This window comes from Hyla sarda, chromosome 7 (genome assembly GCF_029499605.1).
Source record: "Hyla sarda isolate aHylSar1 chromosome 7, aHylSar1.hap1, whole genome shotgun sequence".
Lineage (NCBI taxonomy): Eukaryota > Metazoa > Chordata > Amphibia > Anura > Hylidae > Hyla > Hyla sarda.
In genome coordinates, this window is record NC_079195.1 from 110490891 (window position 1) to 110511994 (window position 21104).

General features: G+C 43.1%; 1 protein-coding gene across 1 annotated transcript in view; it reads left to right on the forward strand.

Annotated features, from left to right (window-relative positions):
• The window catches only part of DNAJC9 (DnaJ heat shock protein family (Hsp40) member C9), a 29294-nt gene extending 8508 nt beyond the window's left edge, over positions 1 to 20786 (forward strand). The window contains exons 3-5 of the mRNA XM_056530428.1: positions 4935 to 5189; positions 20109 to 20195; positions 20282 to 20786. Of these exons, the coding sequence (XP_056386403.1) occupies positions 4935 to 5189; positions 20109 to 20195; positions 20282 to 20404 (465 nt within the window). The 3' untranslated portion in view covers positions 20405 to 20786. The remainder of the gene's footprint in view (positions 1 to 4934; positions 5190 to 20108; positions 20196 to 20281) is intronic.
• Positions 20787 to 21104: the final 318 nt, after the last annotated feature.

A 21104-nucleotide genomic window follows, 5' to 3' on the forward strand; every position in this document is an offset into this window, starting at 1 on the left:
GTGTAGTTCCCGAGACAAGCAGAGATGTCAGCAGAACGCACTGTTGCCAGACAGAAAACAATCATTCTTCTTCAGCAGCTAATAATTATTGGAAGGATTAAGATTTTTTTAATAGAAGTAATTTACAAATCTGTTTAACTTTCTGGAGCCAGTTGATATAAAAATTTTTTTTTTCCTGGAATACCCATAATGACCACGGACATAAATGTATGTCCTGGTTTGGCGGTACATCGCGCACCAGGACGTACATTTACGTCCAGTGTGGCCGCGAGCATCGGAGCGATCCCGCGGATGTCCCCCATTAACCCCTCGGATGCCGTGATCAGTACAGATCACGGCATCTGCGGCAATGCGCATGTTAAAATAGATCGGATCGCCCGCAGCGCTGCTGCAGTGATCCGATCATTTGTAATGGCTGACGGAGGTCCCCTCACCTGCCTCAGTCTGTCTACCGGCGTCTCCTGCTCTGGTCTGAGATCGAGCAGACCAGAGAAGATCACCGATAATACTGAGCAGTGCTATGCCCTATGCATAGCACTGAACAGTATTAGCAATCAAATGATTGCTATAGATAGTCCCCTATGGGGACATAAGTGTGGAAAATAAGTTGAAAAATTTAAAAATAAAAAGTAAAACAATGTGAAAAAACCCCTCCCCCAATTAAAATGAAATTTCCATTTTACCCCTAAAAAGGATAATTACATGATTAAATACACATTTGGTATTACCGCGTGCATAAATGTCCGAACTATCAAAATATAATGTTGTTGATCCCGTACGGTGAGCGACGTAAACGTTTAAAAAAAAGTCCAAAAATGCAGCTTTTTTGTCCCATTTTATTCCCTAAAAAACTAATAAAAAAAAATCAAAGTTTTATATATGAAAATGTGGTATCGGTAAAAAGAACAGATGACGGTGCAAAAAAAAAATGAGCCCTCATACCACCCAATATACGGAAAAATGAAAGCTATAGGTGGTCAAAATGTGAGATTTTAGATTACTGATTTCGTACAGAGTTTTTTAGAATTTTTATTTTTTGATTTTTGCGGTACATAATAAAGAACACATGTCATTTTTACCATAAAGTGTACTGTGTGAAAATGAAACCCTCCAAAATGTGCAAAATTGTGATTTTCTTTTAAATTTCTTCCCTAAAAATTTTTTGGGGTTCGCCGTACATTTTATGGTAAAATGAGAGGTTTCATTACAAAGTACAATTGGTCACACAAAACAACAAGCCCTTATATGGGTCTGTAGATGGAAATATAAAAGTTATGGATTTTAGAAGGAGAGAAGGAAAAAAACAAAAACGCAAAAATAAAATTGGCCTGGTCCTTAAGGGGTTAAAGATAGAAGTCTACGATGCAGATGTGAAAATTGGGGTGTCAATGGGGATAGTAAAATTACCCATGATGAGTTTGTGTTTGAGGATAGGAAATGAGGAAGCCGGGTGGCAAAATGATAAAAAAAAACTTTTAAGGTGAGCCAGGGGATCGATAGAGGCCTGCTACACTGAGAGGAAATGGGAAAGAGGAAAAGGAGAGTAAGGATAATGAAGGAATAACCTGGAAAGTGCAGTGTGGGGAAAGAAGAGCTAGGGGTATGGGAGAAGTAGAGACAACCCTAAGAGCAACAGGAAAAGTGGGTTGTTGCCATATTTCTGTGAAAGCTAGCAGGTTAAAGGGGTACTCCGCTGGAAAACACTTTCTTTAAATCAACTGGTGCCAGAAAGTTAAACAAACTTGTAAATTACTTCTATTAAAAAATCTTAATCCTTCCAGTATTTATCAGCTGCTATTTGCTCAACAGGAAGTTTTCTTCTTTTTTTAATTTCCTTTGTCTGATCACAGTGCTCTCTGCTGACACCTCTGTCCATATAAGGAACTGTCCAGAGTACAAGCAAATCCCCATAGCAAACCTCTCCTGCTCTGGACAGTTCCTGATATGGACAGAGGTGTCAGCAAAGAGCACTGTGCTCAGACTGAAAAGAACTCCAGAGCACTGTGGTCAGACAGAAAGGTCATTTAAAAAGAAAATAACTTCCTGTGGAGCAAATACCAGCTGATAAGTACTGGAAGGAGTAAGATTTTTAAATAGAAGTAATTTACAAATCTGTTTAATTTTCTGGCACCAGTTGATAAAGTTTTCCAGTGGAGTACCCCTTTAAGAGATTTGGTGATAATCCCCATGTATTGATATTATACCCCTATTCTTATCAGAAAGCAGTCAGATATGTTACTGATCATATGTAACCATAATACTTCATCCATAATCCCCATGTAGAAAAATAACTACACCCCTATTATCAGAAACCAGTCAGATATGTTATTTGATTTATGTAACCATGGAATTCCTCCCAAAACCCCCATTAAAAAATAAATAAATAAATCCCTTGTTTCACTAAGAAATCAGAAATCTAGCCTTACAAATGTATTGACATATATATATATATATATATATATATATATATATATATATATATATATATATATATTATATACACACACACACACACACACACACACACACACACACACACACACACACACACACACATACGTACGTGTGGGGAAAAAAAAACTACTTGTCCAAGGGACTAAAGCGGAACACAATCTACTTGTCCCTCAAGAAAATCCACTTGTCCTGGTAGATGAAATAATTTCTACCAAAATAGTCTGATTCACCCCACTAGACCACCAGGGATGGATATAAGGTTCCTTTAGACACTGCTGTCAACTTAGACAGAGGTGATCTAATGGTTTAATAGCGGCCACAGTGATCGCAGCATGCCAGGATATTAGCGGAGGGAGAGCTGTAGATAGCTCCTTATACACCCGAGGCAAGCCGTGCATCCGTAGGGCTCTTGGTCGGCGGGCGAGTATGAAGGGGCGGGATTCTGGGGGTGCAATTTAGTGCGGGTGGCCAGAAACCACTAAAAATACATAAAATTAGATAGCACAACTGGCAGCAGCACTTGTCAGTCTGCCCCTGTACAAAACATACATGCATACACATATCATACATACACACATACATACACCGGCCACTGCCCCCTATATTATGTTACATACATACATCATACATAGACACATCATACATACACTCCGGTCACTGCCCCCTATATTATACATTACATACATACATCATACATACAGACGACACATACATACATCTGCCGCTGCCCCCCCCCCACATCATACATTACATACACACATCACACATATACCATACACACATCATATATACACATACACTCACACCATATACACCATACATATGCACACATCATACATTACATACATTACACAGACACCATACACACATCATATACACATGACACATACACCATACATATGCACACATCATACATACACCTGCCGCTGGCCCTCCCAAATCATACATTACATACACACATCACACATACAGACACCATACCGACATCATATATACACAGACATCATACATATGTACACATCATACATACACCCGCCGCTGATACCCCCCCCCCCCCCCAAATCATACATTACATACATATACAACCACCCTTCCCGCCGCCTGCTTGCTCGGCCTCCTCACCTGAGCCGGTGTGAGGTGAAATCCCCAGCCCGTGCAGTGCAGCCTCCTCACACACATCCTCTCCCCGCTCTGTATTTTCCCTGTGAATACTTGAAACCTCCCCGTGATAAATGAGGTCCTGTGTAGACAGAGCAGGGGGAAGGGTGAGGCTGTGTGTGGGGGAGGGAGGAGCTGTGTACGTCCTCATTCTCCCCCTGTCTTCTTGTATTATGCAGTGCTGCGCTCTCCATCCTCTGGGAGGGGGGGATGAGGGGGCGTGGCTTAATCATCTCCTGCAGACGGTGACCTTGGGCTCTGCCCTCACACCGGCTGGGGGGCTCTGAGCAGCGGCCCCCGGCTACTGAAATCAGCTGGGGGCCGCCACTGCCCCCTCCATACACTCTGAGCGCCGGTGGGAGGTGCAGACTTGTATCCGCTCCTGCACCTCACAGCGGCATTAAAGAAAAATAAGGGAGAAGTCTCTGTCCCTGCTAGCCCGATACAGGGCTAAATCTATGAACAATTCACCTGCCCCGCGCCCAAAACTACTTGTCCCAGGCGTCGGGCGATAGGATTTCCACATCCCTGATATATATATTTTTGTTCCTTTTTATACATCTGTATATTCACCAGCAAAAAATAATTTTGCAACAGTTTATTGCAAATTAGTATCAAGCACTGCAGAACATACTTTGTTTTCAAGAGTCAATAGTTTCTGTGATAGTGCTGAGTACTGCAGCTAATCATCTGAATATGCAGTTTGTCCCTTTACAGTTCCTTCTTCCTCTACTGGTTATCTTTGTATGACTCTTTAGTAAAGTTGTCTACTTTATGTATGTTTTTACATGTATCATTCTCTAGAGCAGTGGTCTCCAACCTGCGGACCTCCACATGTTGTGCAAAACTACAACTCCCAGCATGCTGGGAGTTTAGTTTTGCAACATCTGGAGGTACGCAGGTTGAAGACCACTGCTCTAGAATTTAGATTTTTATATTGTACTTTTGCATTACTGTATACTCATCAAGAAGATTTATCAAAACCTCTGAGGAAAAGTTAACCAGTTGCTGAAAGCAACCAATCAGATTGCTTTTCATTTTTCAGAGGCCCTTTTCAAAAGTGATCTGGTTGCCATGGGCATAAATCTCCCTTTATGGTTACTGAAACATGTGTATGTATGTGTATATGTATGTATGTATGTGTGTATGTATATATATATATATATATATATATGGATATATATATGTGTATATATATATATATATATATATATATAATATATATATATTTTTTTTTTTTTACTTAAAGGCTTACAACAACACTGCTTGAATCGAGAGTTGCATTACATATTGTACATCTTTTATTTTATTTTTTTCTCTAGATAACTGTAGAAGAGATAAAAGCATACGAAAAGAAATATAAAGGGTCAGAGGAGGAAAGAGCTGATATAATACAAGCATATATGGACTTTGAAGGAGACATGGATGAAATCATGGGTTCTGTTACACTAGCTGTCATTGAAGATGAGCCAAGGATAAGGGGTACTATTGAAAAAGCTATTAAAACAAAAGAGGTTCCAGCTTATGATGCCTTTGTGAAAGAATCTAAAAAGAAGCGTGAACGGCGCAAGAAAAGGGTGAGACAATATGCCACATGGTTGCGTAGATGGAGGTGGTTACGTTTCCTCCTACATGATTAGGCTTTTAAATATGTTGTCCATTACTTGCTGAACTTCTACAATTCTGCAGAATTTACCATCAAGTGAGACTTTAGTAAATTAAAGCATTTTAGTGTTTTTTTTTTTTTTTTTTTTTTTAAGAAAGTCAGCTTATGACTGTATCTTCTGAAAAATGGTGCCTCTTCTGCAAGTAGCAGATGTCAGGACTGCAGAAGTCACTTGTCACATTCTTGCTTTGGACTACACAATATGGGGCAGCCAGTGTAGTCAAATGCAACTTGCACCAGTGTTGTATGATACAGCTGTACACAAAATTGCAGTTCAGTAGACTGCTGTAACGTGTTGTTTTTGCTAAAGCTTGGGAATGGCACCAATTTGGAAGAAACATTGAATTGTTAATCTTTAGGCCTGTGTGACGACCTCCTATAAAGTCTGGATACGCTGTAATAACTTCATTAATTTATTGTTTCAATCCTTTATGATTCTGATTTTAATTTTAAATTTTTTTTTTTTTTGTATTAAGAATTTTATTAAGGTTCTCAAGATAAACATATCATCAAAAAATCTAAGACAATATAGATTAGACAAGTAGCATGGAAATCCAATGCAACGAACAATATAAACATCTAAGTTCCTCATAACACATTACAGATGCAACATGCCTGCAAGGACCCATGACAACTGAGAGCGTCAAACCAAAGCGGCGTACCATGTCATAGGCTCCTGTGAATGCTCGGAGATAGGATATTTATCATTATCGGTATCTGCTAGGCTGTGTAGAACATTATCACATCCTATAACCACATATCCCACTCCGTAGAACTGGGCGGTATACCGGTTCATACCGAATACCCAAATTTTTGTGCTGCACGATATAAATTTTTCCCATACCGCAATACCGGTTTGGCCCCTCAGGAATGAATGAATTATCAATCCAGCGCTGCGCTGTCCTCACATTGGGGAACTAATCATATGTGACCCGCGAGCGCTGTTCTGCTCCCCCCAATTAATGATCAGCCCAGCGGGGTACTACTCACATAGGTAACCCGCAAGTACTGCCCTCCTCCTCTTTGTTGCGGGCCGCCGGTGCTGGAACTCTATACTGTACGCCAGTGGTCTCCAACCTGCGGACCTACAGATGTTGCAAAACTACAACTCCTAGCATGCCCGGAAAGCAAATGGCTGTCCTGGCATGCTGGGAGTTGTAATTTTGCAACAGCTGGAGGTCCGCAGGTTTGAGACCACTGCTGTACGCTGTATCCGTATGCCCGAGCTGCAAAAGATAAACAAAATAAACTTTTACTTTCCTACGTCGGCCTCACGCTGTTCCTGGGGACTGGAACGTCCCAGAGCCGCCAGCCTATCACCGGCCGCAGCGATGTCCCGCCCCGGCCAGTGATAGGCTGAGCCCACTGTCATGTAAGAAGCCGGCTTCTTACATGACAGCGGGCTCAGCCTATCACTAGCCGGGGGGGACATCGCTCCGGCTGGTGATAGGCTGACGGCTCTCAGACGTTCCAGTCCCCAGGAACAGCGTGAGGCCGACGTAGGAAAGTAAAAGTTTATTTTGTTCATCTTTTGCAGCTCGGGCATAGGGATACAGCGTACAGCAGTGGTCTCAAACCTGTGGACCTCCAGCTGTGTTGGGAGTTGTAGTTTTGCAACATCTGGATGTCCGCAGGTTGGAGACCACTGGCGGACAGTATAGAGTTCCAGCGCCGGTGGCCCGCAACAAAGAGGAGGAGGGCAGTACTTGCGGGTGACATATGTGAGTAGTACCCCCCTGGGCTGATCATTAATTGGGGTGGGAGCAGAACAGCGCTGGTGGGTAACATGATTTGGGGGGAGGGGGGGGAAGAAATACCATGGAACCGCCATAAGTTACAAAAATACTGTGATACACATATTTGGTCATACCGCCCCGCTCTACCCCTCCGGGGTCTGCTGTTAAACACAGGCATATAGAGCACTTCAGGAACAATAACGCTCAAGTAGGGGGGTGAGGAGGGAGGAAAAGGGAAGGAAAGGGAGAAAGTGCATGAGTGGGAGGGGGAGGAAGAGTAGATAGAAAGAGCGAGCAAGAGGGAAACTGGGGGGGGGGGGGAGAAAGGACAGCAATCAAAAGGGGTTAGTGCAGGAAGATATGGCTACAGACATTATGCTGCAATCACAGTAGTATTGAGCGAACTGACCTTTAGGAGGGAGACGCGGACGGGACCCTCGGGCGCAGCCGTAGAGAATGGCATCAAGGATCACATGTCTCCGAGAGTTCAGGAGGTGGGGGCACTATTCGATTCGGGGTGAATGGTTCTAAATTCATCAGTATCAGTGAAGGCAAGCCAGGGACCCCAAATAAGGTGGTGTTTTTCTACTTGGTTTCTGGAGTCAGCAATAAGTTCCTCCATTTTATGTAGGTGAGATATTTTTTCAAGGAACCAGGATGTGATTGAGGACGGGGTAGTTGATTTCCAGAGCCTAGGTATACTCGTACGCGCCGCCTGAATCATGAATCCCGTCAGCCTTGCAGCCCATTTAGGAAGGCCTGGGGGGAGTATCGTTGGAAGCAATGGGGCAGGTGCTTTGGGGAGACGGATGTTTGTGTATCGTGTCCAGAACCTGGGACCAAAAGAGGTCCAGTCTTGGGCATGTCACCCATATATGTGAGAGCGTACCACCTGACTCACCGCATCTCCAGCAGGTGTCAGGAATTCCAGGATAAAATTTAGCCAGCAGGGTAGAGACACGGTACCACCTGGATAACAGTTTGTAGTTGGTTTCCTAGGCTGTAGTAGAAATCGATAATTTATGACACCAGCGCATTGCCACCGCCCACTCTCCATCCTCAAGTTCTGTCCCCAACTCTCTCTCCCAGCCACATCTGAAGGGAAGAGGCTCAGATCTTAACCCCTTAAGGACACATGACGTACTGGAACGTCATGTGTCCACTCCCGATCTATAACGCGGGGCCACGGCGGGTTGGGCCCGGCCTCTAACAACGGCCGGGACCCGTGGCTAACCCTTTAGACGCAGTGTTCAAAGTTGAACGCCGCGTCTAAAGTGAAACTGAAAGCATGCCGGTTAGCTCAATGGGCTGTTCGGGATAGCCGCGGCGAAATCGCGGCATCCCGAACAGCTTACAGGACAGCGGGAGGGTCCCTACCTGCCTCCTCGCTGTCCGATCGCCGAATGACTGCTCAGTGTCTGAGATCTAGGCATGAGCAGTCAAGCGGCAGAATCATCGATCACTGGTTTCCTATGAGAAACTAGTGATCAATGTAAAAGATCAGTGTGTGCAGTGTTATAGGTCCCTATGGGAGCTATAACACTGCAAAAAAAAAGTTAGAAAAAAAGTGAATAAACATCATTTAACACCTCCCCTATTAAAAGTTTGAATCAACCCCCTTTTCCCATAAAAAAAAAAAAAAAACACCGTGTAAATAAAAATAAACATATAGGGTATCGCCGCGTGCGGAAATGTCCGAATTATAAAAATATATAGTTAATTAAACCACACGGTCAATGGCGTGCGCGCAAAAAAAGTTCTAAAGTCCAAAATAGTGCATTTTTGGTCACTTTTTATATCATGAAAAAATGAATAAAAAGGCGATCAATAAGTCCTATCAATGCAAAAATGGTACCGTTAAAAACTTCAGATCACGGCGCAAAAAATGAGCCCTCATACCGCCCCATACATGGAAAAATAAGTTATAGGGATCAGAAATGACAATTTTAAACGTATTAATTTTCCTGCATGAAGTTATGATTTTTTACAGAAGTGCGACAAAATCAAACCTATACAAGTAGGGTATCATTTAACCGTATGGACGTACAGAATAAATATCAGGTGTCATTTTTACCGAAAAATGTACTACGTAGAAACGGAAGCCCCCAAAAGTTACAAAATGGCGTTTTTTTTTTCAATTTTGTCTCTCAATGATTTTTTTTTTTTCCGTTTCACCGTAGATTTTTGGGCACAATGACTGACGTCCTTACAAAGTAGAATTGGTGGCGCAAAAAATAAGTGGAGTGAGTGTCTGTTATATCTGACAGGGGCTTTAGAGAGGTCGAGGTCAAGAGGTTTAGAAATGTGGGGCCCGTATTCTTTTTAAGTCCAAGGAAGGAGGACCCGGCAAAAGCGGGTGCAAAAAGAGAATTGTGGAATATAGGGGTCAGTGGTCCATCAGGTGTGAAAAGATTAAGGCTGGGTAGGTAGGTACGTTTGATGTGGAGTAGAGTGGCTATCGCAGGATTGTGTGTACTTAGAGCCTTCACTGGGGGGGGGTTACATTTACGAGCATAGTATATTGCCGAGAAGGCACGCAGCGTATTATCCCTTGCCTCCCTACCGCGTATGAAACCCACTTGGTCCGGGTGAACCAGGGCACTCGTGAACAGCCAGTCGGTTCGCCAGCAATTTAGCAAAGATTTTAGTGTCGATGTTCAGGAGTGAAATGGGTCTGTAGTTTTGGCATAATGTTGTGTCCTTACAGTCTTTGGGGATTACTGTAATATAGGCTCTGAGGAAGGAGTCAGGTATTGAGGTAGAGTCTGAAATGGAGTTAAAGGCTGTCAGCAGTGTGGGGGAAAGTTCTGTCCGGAGCGCCTTGTAGAACTTAGCCGTATAACCATCCGGGCCCGGGGATTTCCCAGCCGGGAGATTTGAGATAACTATTTCAAGCTCCTCCGGAGAGAACGGCTCCTCTAGGGCAGAAATTGCGTCTGCAGAAAGAGCGGGGAGCGCCGTAGAGGCAATATATTGAGTTAGGGAGGGCTTATCTGTAGAGGAGGGAGGTGGAAGGTTGTAGAGGGAAGAGTAGTATTGCCGAAATTATGATTCTGATTTTCATCGTAATTGTGAATTTGACTTTAACTCTGGCAAGTGAAGGAGGCAGTGGAATGGCTGTGACCAGGGAGCGGGAGATGGGGAGCTGCTACTCTGCATGAAGCCCTAAAAGAGCTAGAAGAAAAATAACATCTTAATATACAGCAGGGGAAATAAGTTATTAACATGTCAGCATTTTTCTTACTAAATATTTATACAAAGGGGATATTGACATGACCTTTTCACCAGAGATAATCAACCCAAATAATCCATACATAAAGGAAACCAAAACAAATAAGCTTGGAAATTATGTATATTGTAAAATGACACGGAAAAAGTGTGGAACACACTTAGGCTGCATTCACACTTCTTTTTTACATTACAGGTGCCGGTCGGCTCATTTTTGACCCATATGCAGTTTCCTGACCGGATCTAAAACCGTAGTAAAACCGGATACGGGTCAAAAGAATGAGCAGACTGGAGTCACCGTTTGACTCCGGTCAGCTCATTTAAAGTAAATGGAGTTCAGCGCTGGTCCGGTTAGGGTACAGGAGAGCCCGGTTTGCCCCTCCCCCAGCCGGATCCGGCACCCGTAATGTAAAAACTAAGTGTGAATGCAGCCTTACTGATATTTAATACTCTGTACAAAAGTTTTTGTTGGTAATGACAGCTTCAAGACTCCTCCGGTATACAGAAGCTAGTCTCGTGCATTGCTTTGTCCCATTCTTCCACACAGTCTTTAAATCTTAGGTTCTGTGGGCCTCTATAAATCATGATGTTCATTTCTTATAGATTTTCAATGGGATTTAAGTCGGGTGATTTGGCTGGGCCTTTCTAGCAGCTTTTTACATTTCCTTGACTGTGTGTGGGATCACGGTGTTGCTGAATTGTCCACCCTTGTTTCATTTTCATCATCCTGGTAGACAGCAGCAGATTTTTGTCTGTCATTTTACCCATTCATCCTTCAATTATGTGCAGTTTTCCAGTAACTGAGTTGCTGAAAAGCAGCCCCGCACCATCATGTTCCCACCTCCAAACTTCACTTAGTATGGTCTTTTTAAGGTGATGTGCAGTGCAATTTCACATCCATACATGGTGTGTATTATGGCATCCAATAGTTCCATTTTGCCCTCAGACACTATGGGGGAGATTTATCAAAACCTGTGCAGAGGAAAAGTTGCCCATAGCAACCAATCAGCTTGCTTCTTTCATTTTTAACATGGCCTCTGCAAAATGAAAGAAGCAATCTGGTTGCTATGGGCAACATTTCCCTGGCTTTTCCAAATGTTGTGCAGCAAACTTTAAACAAGCTTTAACATGCGTTTTATTTAGCAATGGAGTTTTGTGTGGTGAGCGTGCATACAGGCCATGGCAGTGGAGTGCATTACTTAGTTTTCTTTCTTTTTGTTCAATACTTTTTTCCTTGTCATTTCACATTCTACATAATTTCTGAGCTTCTTTTGTTTTGGTCTCTTTTTGTATGTATGGATTAATAAGGTTGTAACCAACAACTGGTGAAAACTGTGTCATTAGCGCCTTTAGAAATATATTTTGTGACAAAAATGGTGACGTGTTCAATACTTATTTCTTTAACTAATTAAAAAAAACATACTATAACTGTAGAAATAGGCTTTACATGCTGAAGTTGCTGGCAGGCATTGAAACAGGATGTTTCCTGAGGTCAGTCCAGGTGTGTAAAGGTTCAATGCTCCCAGTTTTTAGGGAAACTACAGCCTAAGCAGGAGATGAAGAGGGCAGGCAAGTGCGTTTTCCAGAACTGATTGACTAACCGGCGAGCCTCCAGTGCCTATGGGATGACTGAGGAGGGTGATGAAGGTTTTATAATCTACACCGCATGCTGTCTGCATTACTGATATGCTCTGTGTAATGACTACAGATACCTAGGCTCATACACTGCCTGTTCATAGCATGTTTCACCATTTTTGCAGCAGAGCGGAGTTTGTCCTTTCACACTTCTATTAATGTGATGTTTTTTTTCATGATGATTATTGCAGCCCATACCGAATTCAGCCCTGCTACATATGTGCTGTAATGAAGTTTTAAGTTATTGCCGTCTTGATATAAATATATTGTAGGTAAACTGACAGGCTGTTCACCCGCACTATAACTAACTGGGTTAAGCTCTTTAGTGCGCAATGAAGGTGGGATCCAGCTTGCTGAGCTTCCTTGCCTCCGTTCTCTATGCTGCACTAGGCACGTCCATAATATGCATAATTTTTTCTTCACTCACGTCCTAGTACGCACTAAAGAGATTTAGCATTATAGCAACGGCCATATCTTCGACTCGGCCAATATCAGTAATTGATGATTTTCTTTTTTTTCTTTTATTATACCACCTTCACCTGTACCATAACCCAGTGTATTAGGTTTAGTTCGGTGAACAGCTTGTCAGTTCTCTTTTAAAGGTGAATGCTGTCTGTCTGCACCCCTAATGTGCTTTAAAAATCTTATTATTTGAGGGTCTGACTGCTAGTTCTCTCAGGTCCTAAAACCTGTTGGCCTGTTCTATGCTCTGTCTTGGCATGCTGGGAGTTGTAGTTTAGCAACAGCTGGAGTCTCCCTGTCTGGGAGGACACTGCCAGAAGGGTCTGTTCACATTATACAAAACTTATGTGTACAGAGCCTCACACCCTTACCAGCCAGGCTCTCGTCTGTAGCTCCGCCCCTAATGACGTCATCACTAGGGGCAGGGCTACACTGACCCAGCCAAGACTGGAGGGAGGTAAAGGGACTTCATGTTCTGTATACACTATATACAGCTATTCATAGATAGCTGTATATAATGTATACTGCCCAAAGGGTTAACCTACACTGTCCAGCAGTGCAAGTTTACTCTTTCCTTGCTGGGCTGGCACATAGCACACAGTTCAGCAAGGGGTTAAGTGAGCAAGCAATGTGTAAGTTCTTGCTGGGCAGTAGATAAACGACTATCTACTGCTCAGCATCAGCTGTTCTCCCAGCTCTGTAGCCATGGATACAGCTGAGTCCCGAAATTCACATCAGGATGATCTCAACAGCTATCAGGAACGACACTTGCTGCGATCTGTCCCTTACTGCAGGTACTACTGCTCCCAACATGGAGCACACTCTCCTCCATGCTGGGTGCTGTAGTATCTGTACTAATAGACAGATGGCCCGGTTGTCACTTCTGACACCCGTTGTGGTCTATTAACCCCTTAAGGACAAGCCCATTTTCACCTTACAGTACTACCAAAGGCCACGCGCCTTGCGCTTTGAAAAAGCCAGACAATGGCGAAATACCCCATTATAAAAACTGCACCCCTCAACGTATTCAAAATGACAATCAGTAAGTGTTCAGGGATGTGGAAATTCGGAGCGGATGCAAGTCTCCACCTCACACCGGCGCTCAGTGTGTATGGAGTGGGCGGTGGCCCCCAGCTGACCGCAGAGCCCGAGGTCGCACGTTCGCATTACATAATTGAGCCACGCCCCCTTATCTAATCCTCCCGGAGGATGGAGGACGCAGCTACACATAACACAAGAAGACAGGAGGAGAGAAAGGGTGTCCACAGCTCGGCACACAGCTCCTCCCCTCCCCCACACACAGCTCCTCCCCTCCCCCCGCACACAGCTCTATCCCTCCCCCTCCCCCTGCTCTTTCTTCACAGGACCTAATCCACCACGGGGAGGCTGCATGTTTGCACGGGGAAAACACAGAGCAGGGGGAGGGGAGAGAGGAGAGGACGTCCGGTGTGAGGTGAGATTTTCAAACCCATGTAACCTCACACCGGCCGGGACTACAGCTCTGATGTCCACTCATGGCAGCTCAGGTGAGGAGGCAGAGAATACAGGCGGCGACAGGAAGGGTGGTTGTATATGTAGGGTGTGAGTGTATGTGTGATGTGTGTGTATAATGTCTGTGTGTGATGTGTATGGAATGGTTAATGTGTGTATGATGTGTGCGTAATGTATAATGTGTGTATGATGTCTGTGTGTGATGTGTATGTAATGTATAATCTGTGTATGATGTCTGTGTTTCTGTATGTGATGTATGATGTGGGGTGGGCAGCGGTGTATGTATGATGTGTGTGTGATGTCTGTATGATGTCTGTATGATGTCTGTATGATGTCTGTGTGATGTCTGTGATGTGTGTATGTAATATATGATGTGGGGGGGGGGCAGTGGTGGGTGTATGTATATGTATGGTGTGAGTGTATATGTGTATCTATGATGTGTGTATGTGATGTATGATGTGGGGGGGGGCAGCGGTGGGTGTATGTATATGTATGGTGTGTATGTGTGATGTGTGTGTATATGTATGGTGTGTATGTGTGATGTGTGTATGTAATGTATGATGTGTGTAAGTATATGATGTGGGGGGGCAGCGGTGGGTGTATGTATGATGTGTGCATATGTATGGTGTGTATGTATGGTGTGTATGTATGGTGTGTATGTATGGTGTGTATGTATGGTGTAAGTGGATGTGTGATGTGTGTATGTATGTGATGTATGATGTGGGGAGGGGGGGCAGCGGTGGGTGTATGTATGAGGTGTGTATATGTATGGTGTGAGTGTATTTGTGTATGATGTATCTGTGATGTGTGTATGTAATGTATGATGTGTGTGGGGGGGGGGGGGGGGGCACTGCCGCCGCCAGTTGTGCCATCTAATTTTATTTATTTTTAGTGGTTTCTGGTCACCCGCACTGAATTGCACCACCAGAATGCCGCCCCCTTCATACTCACCCGCCGACCAAGAGCCCCACGGATGCACGAAAACACACCCGAACCAAAACTACAACTCCCAGCATGTTGCGCCATAACCTAAACTGTAGAACTATAAAGTGCAACATGCTGGGAGTTGTAGTTTTGGTTCGGGTCAGCTGCAGAGCAATAGGCTGCATCAGGGCATGCTGGGTGTTGTAGTTACTAACTGTAATTCCCAGTATTCTTTGACACAGACTATGGCTCTGCAGATGACACAGAACAAAACTACAACTCCCAGCATGTTACACAATAACCTTAACTGTACTACTATACAGTGCAACATGCTGCAACACCCACACAACCATAGGCGGTATCAGGGCATGCTGGGAGTTGTAGTTATCTAGTAACTTCCAGCATTTTCTGACACAAAATGCACCAAATAAACAGGAGAAGCAGAACACCCCCCAGTAACACATAAGTCCCTATGAAGACTGAAAAATAGTTTTAAAATATTTTAAAAAGTGCGTATACATGTGAATAAGCCCCTTTCCTAATAAAAGTTTCCAATTTTCTTTAAATAAAAATAATGTACAAAAATAAACAAGTGGTATCGCTGCATGTGGAAATGTCCAGACTATTAAAATATGATGTTAGTTAAACCGTACGGTGAACGGTGTAAATGTAAAAATAGTCCAGAATTGCTCATTTTTGGTCACTTCATATTAGAAATTTTTTTATGGTGATCAAAAAGTTACATCTAGACTTTTCTGGGCTTACCTCGGGTGTAAGAGGATCTACAGCTCTCCGGCCGCTAATAGCCTGGCATACTGCGATCACCTATTAAACCATTAGATCATCGCTGTCTAAGTTGATAGCAGTGTCTAAAGGATCTTATATCCATCCCTGGTGGTCAAGTGGGGGGGGGGGGATCAGACTATTTTGGTTGAAATTATTCTGTCTACCAGGACAAGTGGATTTTCTTGAGGGACAAGTAGATTGTGTTCCGCTTTAGTCCCTTGGACAAGTAGTTTTTTTTTTAAATTTCCACACCCCTGGTGTTAACCCTTTAGGTATTTCACAGGAATAGCAGCAAAGTGAAGGAGAAAATTCCAAATCTGCATTTTTTTTTACACTAGTATGTTCTTGTAGACCCAGTTTTTGAATCTTTATAAGGGGTTAAAGTAGAGAAATCTCTCCCAAAATGTGTAACCCAATTTCTGTCGAGTAAGGAAATGCCTCATATGTGTATGTCAAGTGTTCGGCGGTCGCAGTAGAGGGCTCAGAAGGGAATGAGCGACTATGGGATTTTGGAGAGTGAATTTTTCTGAAATGGTTTTTGGGGGGCATGTCCCATTTAGGAAGCCCCTATGGTGCCAGAACAGCAAAAAAAAAACTCACATGGAATACTATTTTGGAAACTGCACCCTTCGAGGAATGTAACAAGGGGTCCAGTGAGCCTTAACACCCCACAGGTGTTTGACGACATTTCGTTAAAGTCGGATGTGTAAATGAAATTTTTTTTTCACTGAAATGCAATTTTTTTTCCCCAAACTTACCATTTTTACAAGAGGTAATAGGAGACCATGCCCCCCAAAATTTGTAACCCCGTTTCTTCTGTGTATGGAAATGCCCCATATGTGGATGTAAAGTGCTCTGTGGGCGAACTACAATGCTCAGAAGAGAAGGAGCGCCATTGGGATTTTGGAGAGAGAATGTTTGGAATGAAGGTCGGGGGTCATGTGCTTTACAAAGCCCCCCGTGGTGCCAGAACAGTGGACCCCCCCCCCCCCCCACATGTTGCCCTATTTCTTTAACTACACCCTTCAAGGAATGTAATAAGGGGTGCAGTGAGCATTTACACCCCACTGGCCTTTGACAGATCTTTGGAACAGTGGGCTGTGCAAATGAAAAATTAGATTTTTCATTTTTGCGGACAACTGTTCAAAAAATCTGTCAGACACCTGTGGGGCGTAAATAAAACCTCCAGCTGTTGCAAAACTACCACAACCAGCATGCCCTTTGGCTGTCTGTGCATGCTGGGGGTTGAAGTTATGTAACAGCTGAAGGCACACTGGTTGCAAAATACAGTTTGTTACTTAACTCTGTGTTTTGCAACCAGTGTGCCTCCAGCTGTTGCAGAACTACAACTCCCTGCATGTACAGTCTCAGTGCATGCTGGGAGTTGTAGTTTGAAACAGCTGGAGACACACTGGTTGCGAAACACTGAGTTAGGTAACAAACCCCACGGCACAGTGGTCTCCAAACTGTGGGCCTCCAGATGTTGCAAAACTACAACTCCCAGCCTTTGGCTGTCTGGGCTTGCCGGGAGTTGTAGTTTGACAACTCCTGGAACGCAGCAGTGAAGATCACTTACCGCTGATCTTCACAGCTCTGTCCGCCACTGCCTCCGCCGGTCCCGTGCTGTCTGTCCGGTACCGCCGCGGGTCCCGCTGCGATCGCTGGTCCCGGGACCCTCTGCCATCTTACCCACCCCACCCCCACCCCCGCTCTGCCCCGAGATACAGGGGCGGGGCAGAGCGGGGATTTCCTTTAACCTCCCGCCCCCCTCCTGCCATTGGTCGCTAGTCCTAACGACCAATGGCAGGGGTTTAGGAGCGAGGTGGCAGCTGAGACCCGATCAGCCCGGAACCCCGCAAGTCCTTGTCATTAGTCAGTCACTAACTGACTGACTAATGACAATGATCTGCAGCAGGGGACCAGTCTGGTCCCCAGCTGCATAGTGTCATCGGTCAGCTGTCCAGGACAGCTGAGATGACGTTTCTATCACCATGCCAACGGACATGGTGATAGAAAATGTATTGGACGTGTATACACGTCCATTTGCGGGAAGGGGTTAGGGACCAGGCCAATTTTATTTTTGCCCTTTCGTTTTTTCCTCCTCGCCTTCTAAAATCCATAATTCTTTTATATTTCCATCTACAGACCCATATAAGGGCTTGTATTTTGCGTGACCAATTGTACTTTGTAATGAAACCTCTCATTTTACCATAAAATGTACAGCGAACCCCAAAAATTTTTTTTTTTTTTTTTTTTTTTTTTTTTAGGGAGGAAATTTAAATGAAAGCCACAATTTTGCACATTTTGGAGGGTTTTGTTTTCACACTGTACACTTTACGGTAAAAATGACATGTGCTCTTTACTCTGTGGGTCAATACGATTAAAATGATACCCATGGCTAGATACTTTTATATTTTTGTACCGCTTAAAAAAAATCTAAAACTTCATGTACAAAATCAGTAATCTAAAATCGCCCTATTTTGACCACCTAAACTTTTTTCATCTTTCCGTATATAGGGCGGTATGAGGGCTAATTTTTTGCGCTGTCATCTGTACTTTTTATTGGTACCACATTTGCATATATAAAACTTTTTTATCTTTTTATTTTTTTTTTTATTTTTTTTATAAAATGTGACAAAAGCAGCATTTTTGGACTTTAAAAAAAAATTTTGTTTACGCTGTTCACCGTACAGGATCATTAACATTATATTTTGATAGTTCAGACATTTACGCATGCGGCAATACCAAATGGTTATAAAAAAAAAAAATTTAGCTTTTTGGGGGTAAAATGGGAAAAACTGACAATTTTCATTTTTTGGGGGGAGGGGATTTTATTCCTTTTTTTTTTTTTTCTAAATGTATTTATTTATTTTTTTTACACTTTATATGTCCCCATAGGGGACTATCTATAGCAATCATTTGATTGCTAATACTGTTCAGTGCTATACATAGGACATAGCACTGATCTCAGACCAGAGCAGGAGACGCCGGGAGATGGACGGAGGCAGGTGAGGGGACCTTCGTCTGCCATTACAGATGATCGGATCGCCGCGGCAGCGCTGCGGGCGATCCGATCATCTATTTTATCGTGCGCATTGCCGCAGATGCCGTAATCTGTACAGATCACGGCATCTGAGGGGTTAATGGCGGACATCCGGGTGATCGCGGATGTCGGCCATTACTGGCGGGTCCCCGGCTGCTGATAGCAGCCGGGACCTGCCTTGTATGACCCGAGCACCGCTCTGATGCTCGCGGCCTTACACAGGATGTAAATGTACGTCCTGGTGCGTGAAGTACCGCCAAACCAGGACGTACATTTACGTCCGTGGTCGTTAAGAGGTTAATGCAGGTGCTACAGCTCCCAGAATGGAGCAGAGTGTGCTCCATGTTGGGAGTAGTTGTACCTGCAGTTAGGGTCAGATCACAGCGTGTCACTGACACCTGCTGCGATCATCTGGTATAAGCTATAGAAGCGGGTGGCAGCCGCACTTGTCTGGTCCCCTGCCTGCACTATACTCCGCTGTGATGTGAGGTTCTCTTCACATCACAGATTCGTATATGCCGCTGAGAGTTGTGAGTGGCCAACACTGTCTGGCCAATCGCAGCTCTCAGGAAATGAAATGAAGAGAACTTCACATCACAGCAGAGTATAGTGCGGGCAGTGGAGCGGAGAAGTGCGGCCGGCTTCTATAGCTTATACCAGAGGATCGCAGCGGGTGTTAGAAATGACACCTGCTGCGATCTGTTAGCACAGGTACTACTCCCAGTCTGTTCCATGCTGGGAGTAGTAGTACTACCCAAAAAAAAGTAAAAAACACACATTTTATTAAACATATATTTAAAATACATTTACTAATAAGTTTTACAAAATTATATTTTTATAATTAAATGGCCCCTTCATACATTTTTTTTATATATTTTTTTTTTATATTGTTGGCTAGATTTTTTAGTTCTCTGCCCGTCCACATAAATTGATTCCTGTTTAAAAATTAATACATTTTTGTTCTAAAAATAAATTTTGTTAAATACTATTTTTTTCCATTGCTACTGTATCTTATTATTTTTTAATGGTTCCCTATGAAATGTAACAAGTCTCTCCATCACTTTTTTGGATTGCTAAAGTCCAAAAAAAGAATAAAAAAAATGCCAAAGTTAAAACCCACATGGCATTTTTCTTTGCGTTTTTTCACTCCCATAGACTTCTATGGGAGGAAAATGCCAAGATTTTCCCGGGGGAAAAAATGCCATACTCTGAATTTGAGAACGTTTTTGAAAACCAGCTTCTGAGCCCAAAAGAGCTGAAAAACGCTCAAAGGATTTAAAAAATAAAAATAAAAAAAAGCCAAAATGAAAAAACGCCAAGTGGATCTGGGATTTTGCAGTTCACTATTGACTTGCTAGCTGCCATGGCGTTTTTTCATGAAAAACCTCAGAGATTAGTGCAGCCTCCTAAAGGCTAGAAATCCACTATTAGCGGACAATAAAGTGTCCCTGTCATTTCAAAATACTCTTGACATGTCAGATGAGCAGATAAAAATGTCCCATGTAAATGAACTTCTTTATTTTAGGCTCACGAAGAAGCTGCAGAAGCTGAAGCAATGAAGGAGGAATTTGGGCTGGGTGATGGGGAGAATGACTTAAAAGCTTTAATTCAAGTAAGAAAGCCTCCATATCTTCAGAACTGTTACAATTACATACCTTATTTTTACCCTCTTCTCCCCCCGATTGTTTCTCCTTTCAGAAAAGACAGCAGAATAGAGAGAAGAGCATTGATGACTTCATGGCACAACTGGAAGCAAAATACTGCACCAATACCAAAAAGGGAGGAAAAAAGTCAGCAGCATCAAAAAGAGGAAAAAAATGACCTGATGAATGAAAGCATCAAGATAGACCATTCCCTGTGTTCTGTTACCAATATTAAATGGCAGCTTTGTAAAGGGACCTGATGACCTCCACGTTTTCTATGGTCAGCAAATATCTACAGTAAATATAATTATTTTGCTGATGTAGCTACTATTCCCAGTACATATAGAGAAGTTATGAGGACACAATTTCATTATAGCGCTTGTTTCTTAAATTGCACTTTTTTTTTTTTTTACTGGTTCTGGTATAGATGTAGCCTTGACTGGTTCCTGTGGCGTCTACAGACAGAACTTTGGTTTTAGTCAAAGAAACTGTCTCCTAAATGTTTTGCTGTGTTCCCTTTTTAGTTTGTACAGACAGTTCAATAAAATAGGTAAACTGAATGTTGAAGAGTTTTATTTTCTTACAGAGCTTTGTATCCTTTCCAGGTCCATTAGTACAAATCATTTGGCATATATAGTGCAAAGGTAGTTAGCCATGGCAGCCAATCAGATTTTTAGCCATTGTATGAGGCTATTTAGAAAATGAAAGCAGTGACCTGATTGGTTACCATGGGCAAATACTACACAAGACTTTGCGTTAATATTGGAAACTCACTCCCAGTATTAGTAGTTGCGTACAGTAGCCCAGATTTACTATTGCAAATGTGCCAATATTTTAACAGTGCCAATTAAGAATCTTTATTCACATGAAGTGAAGGA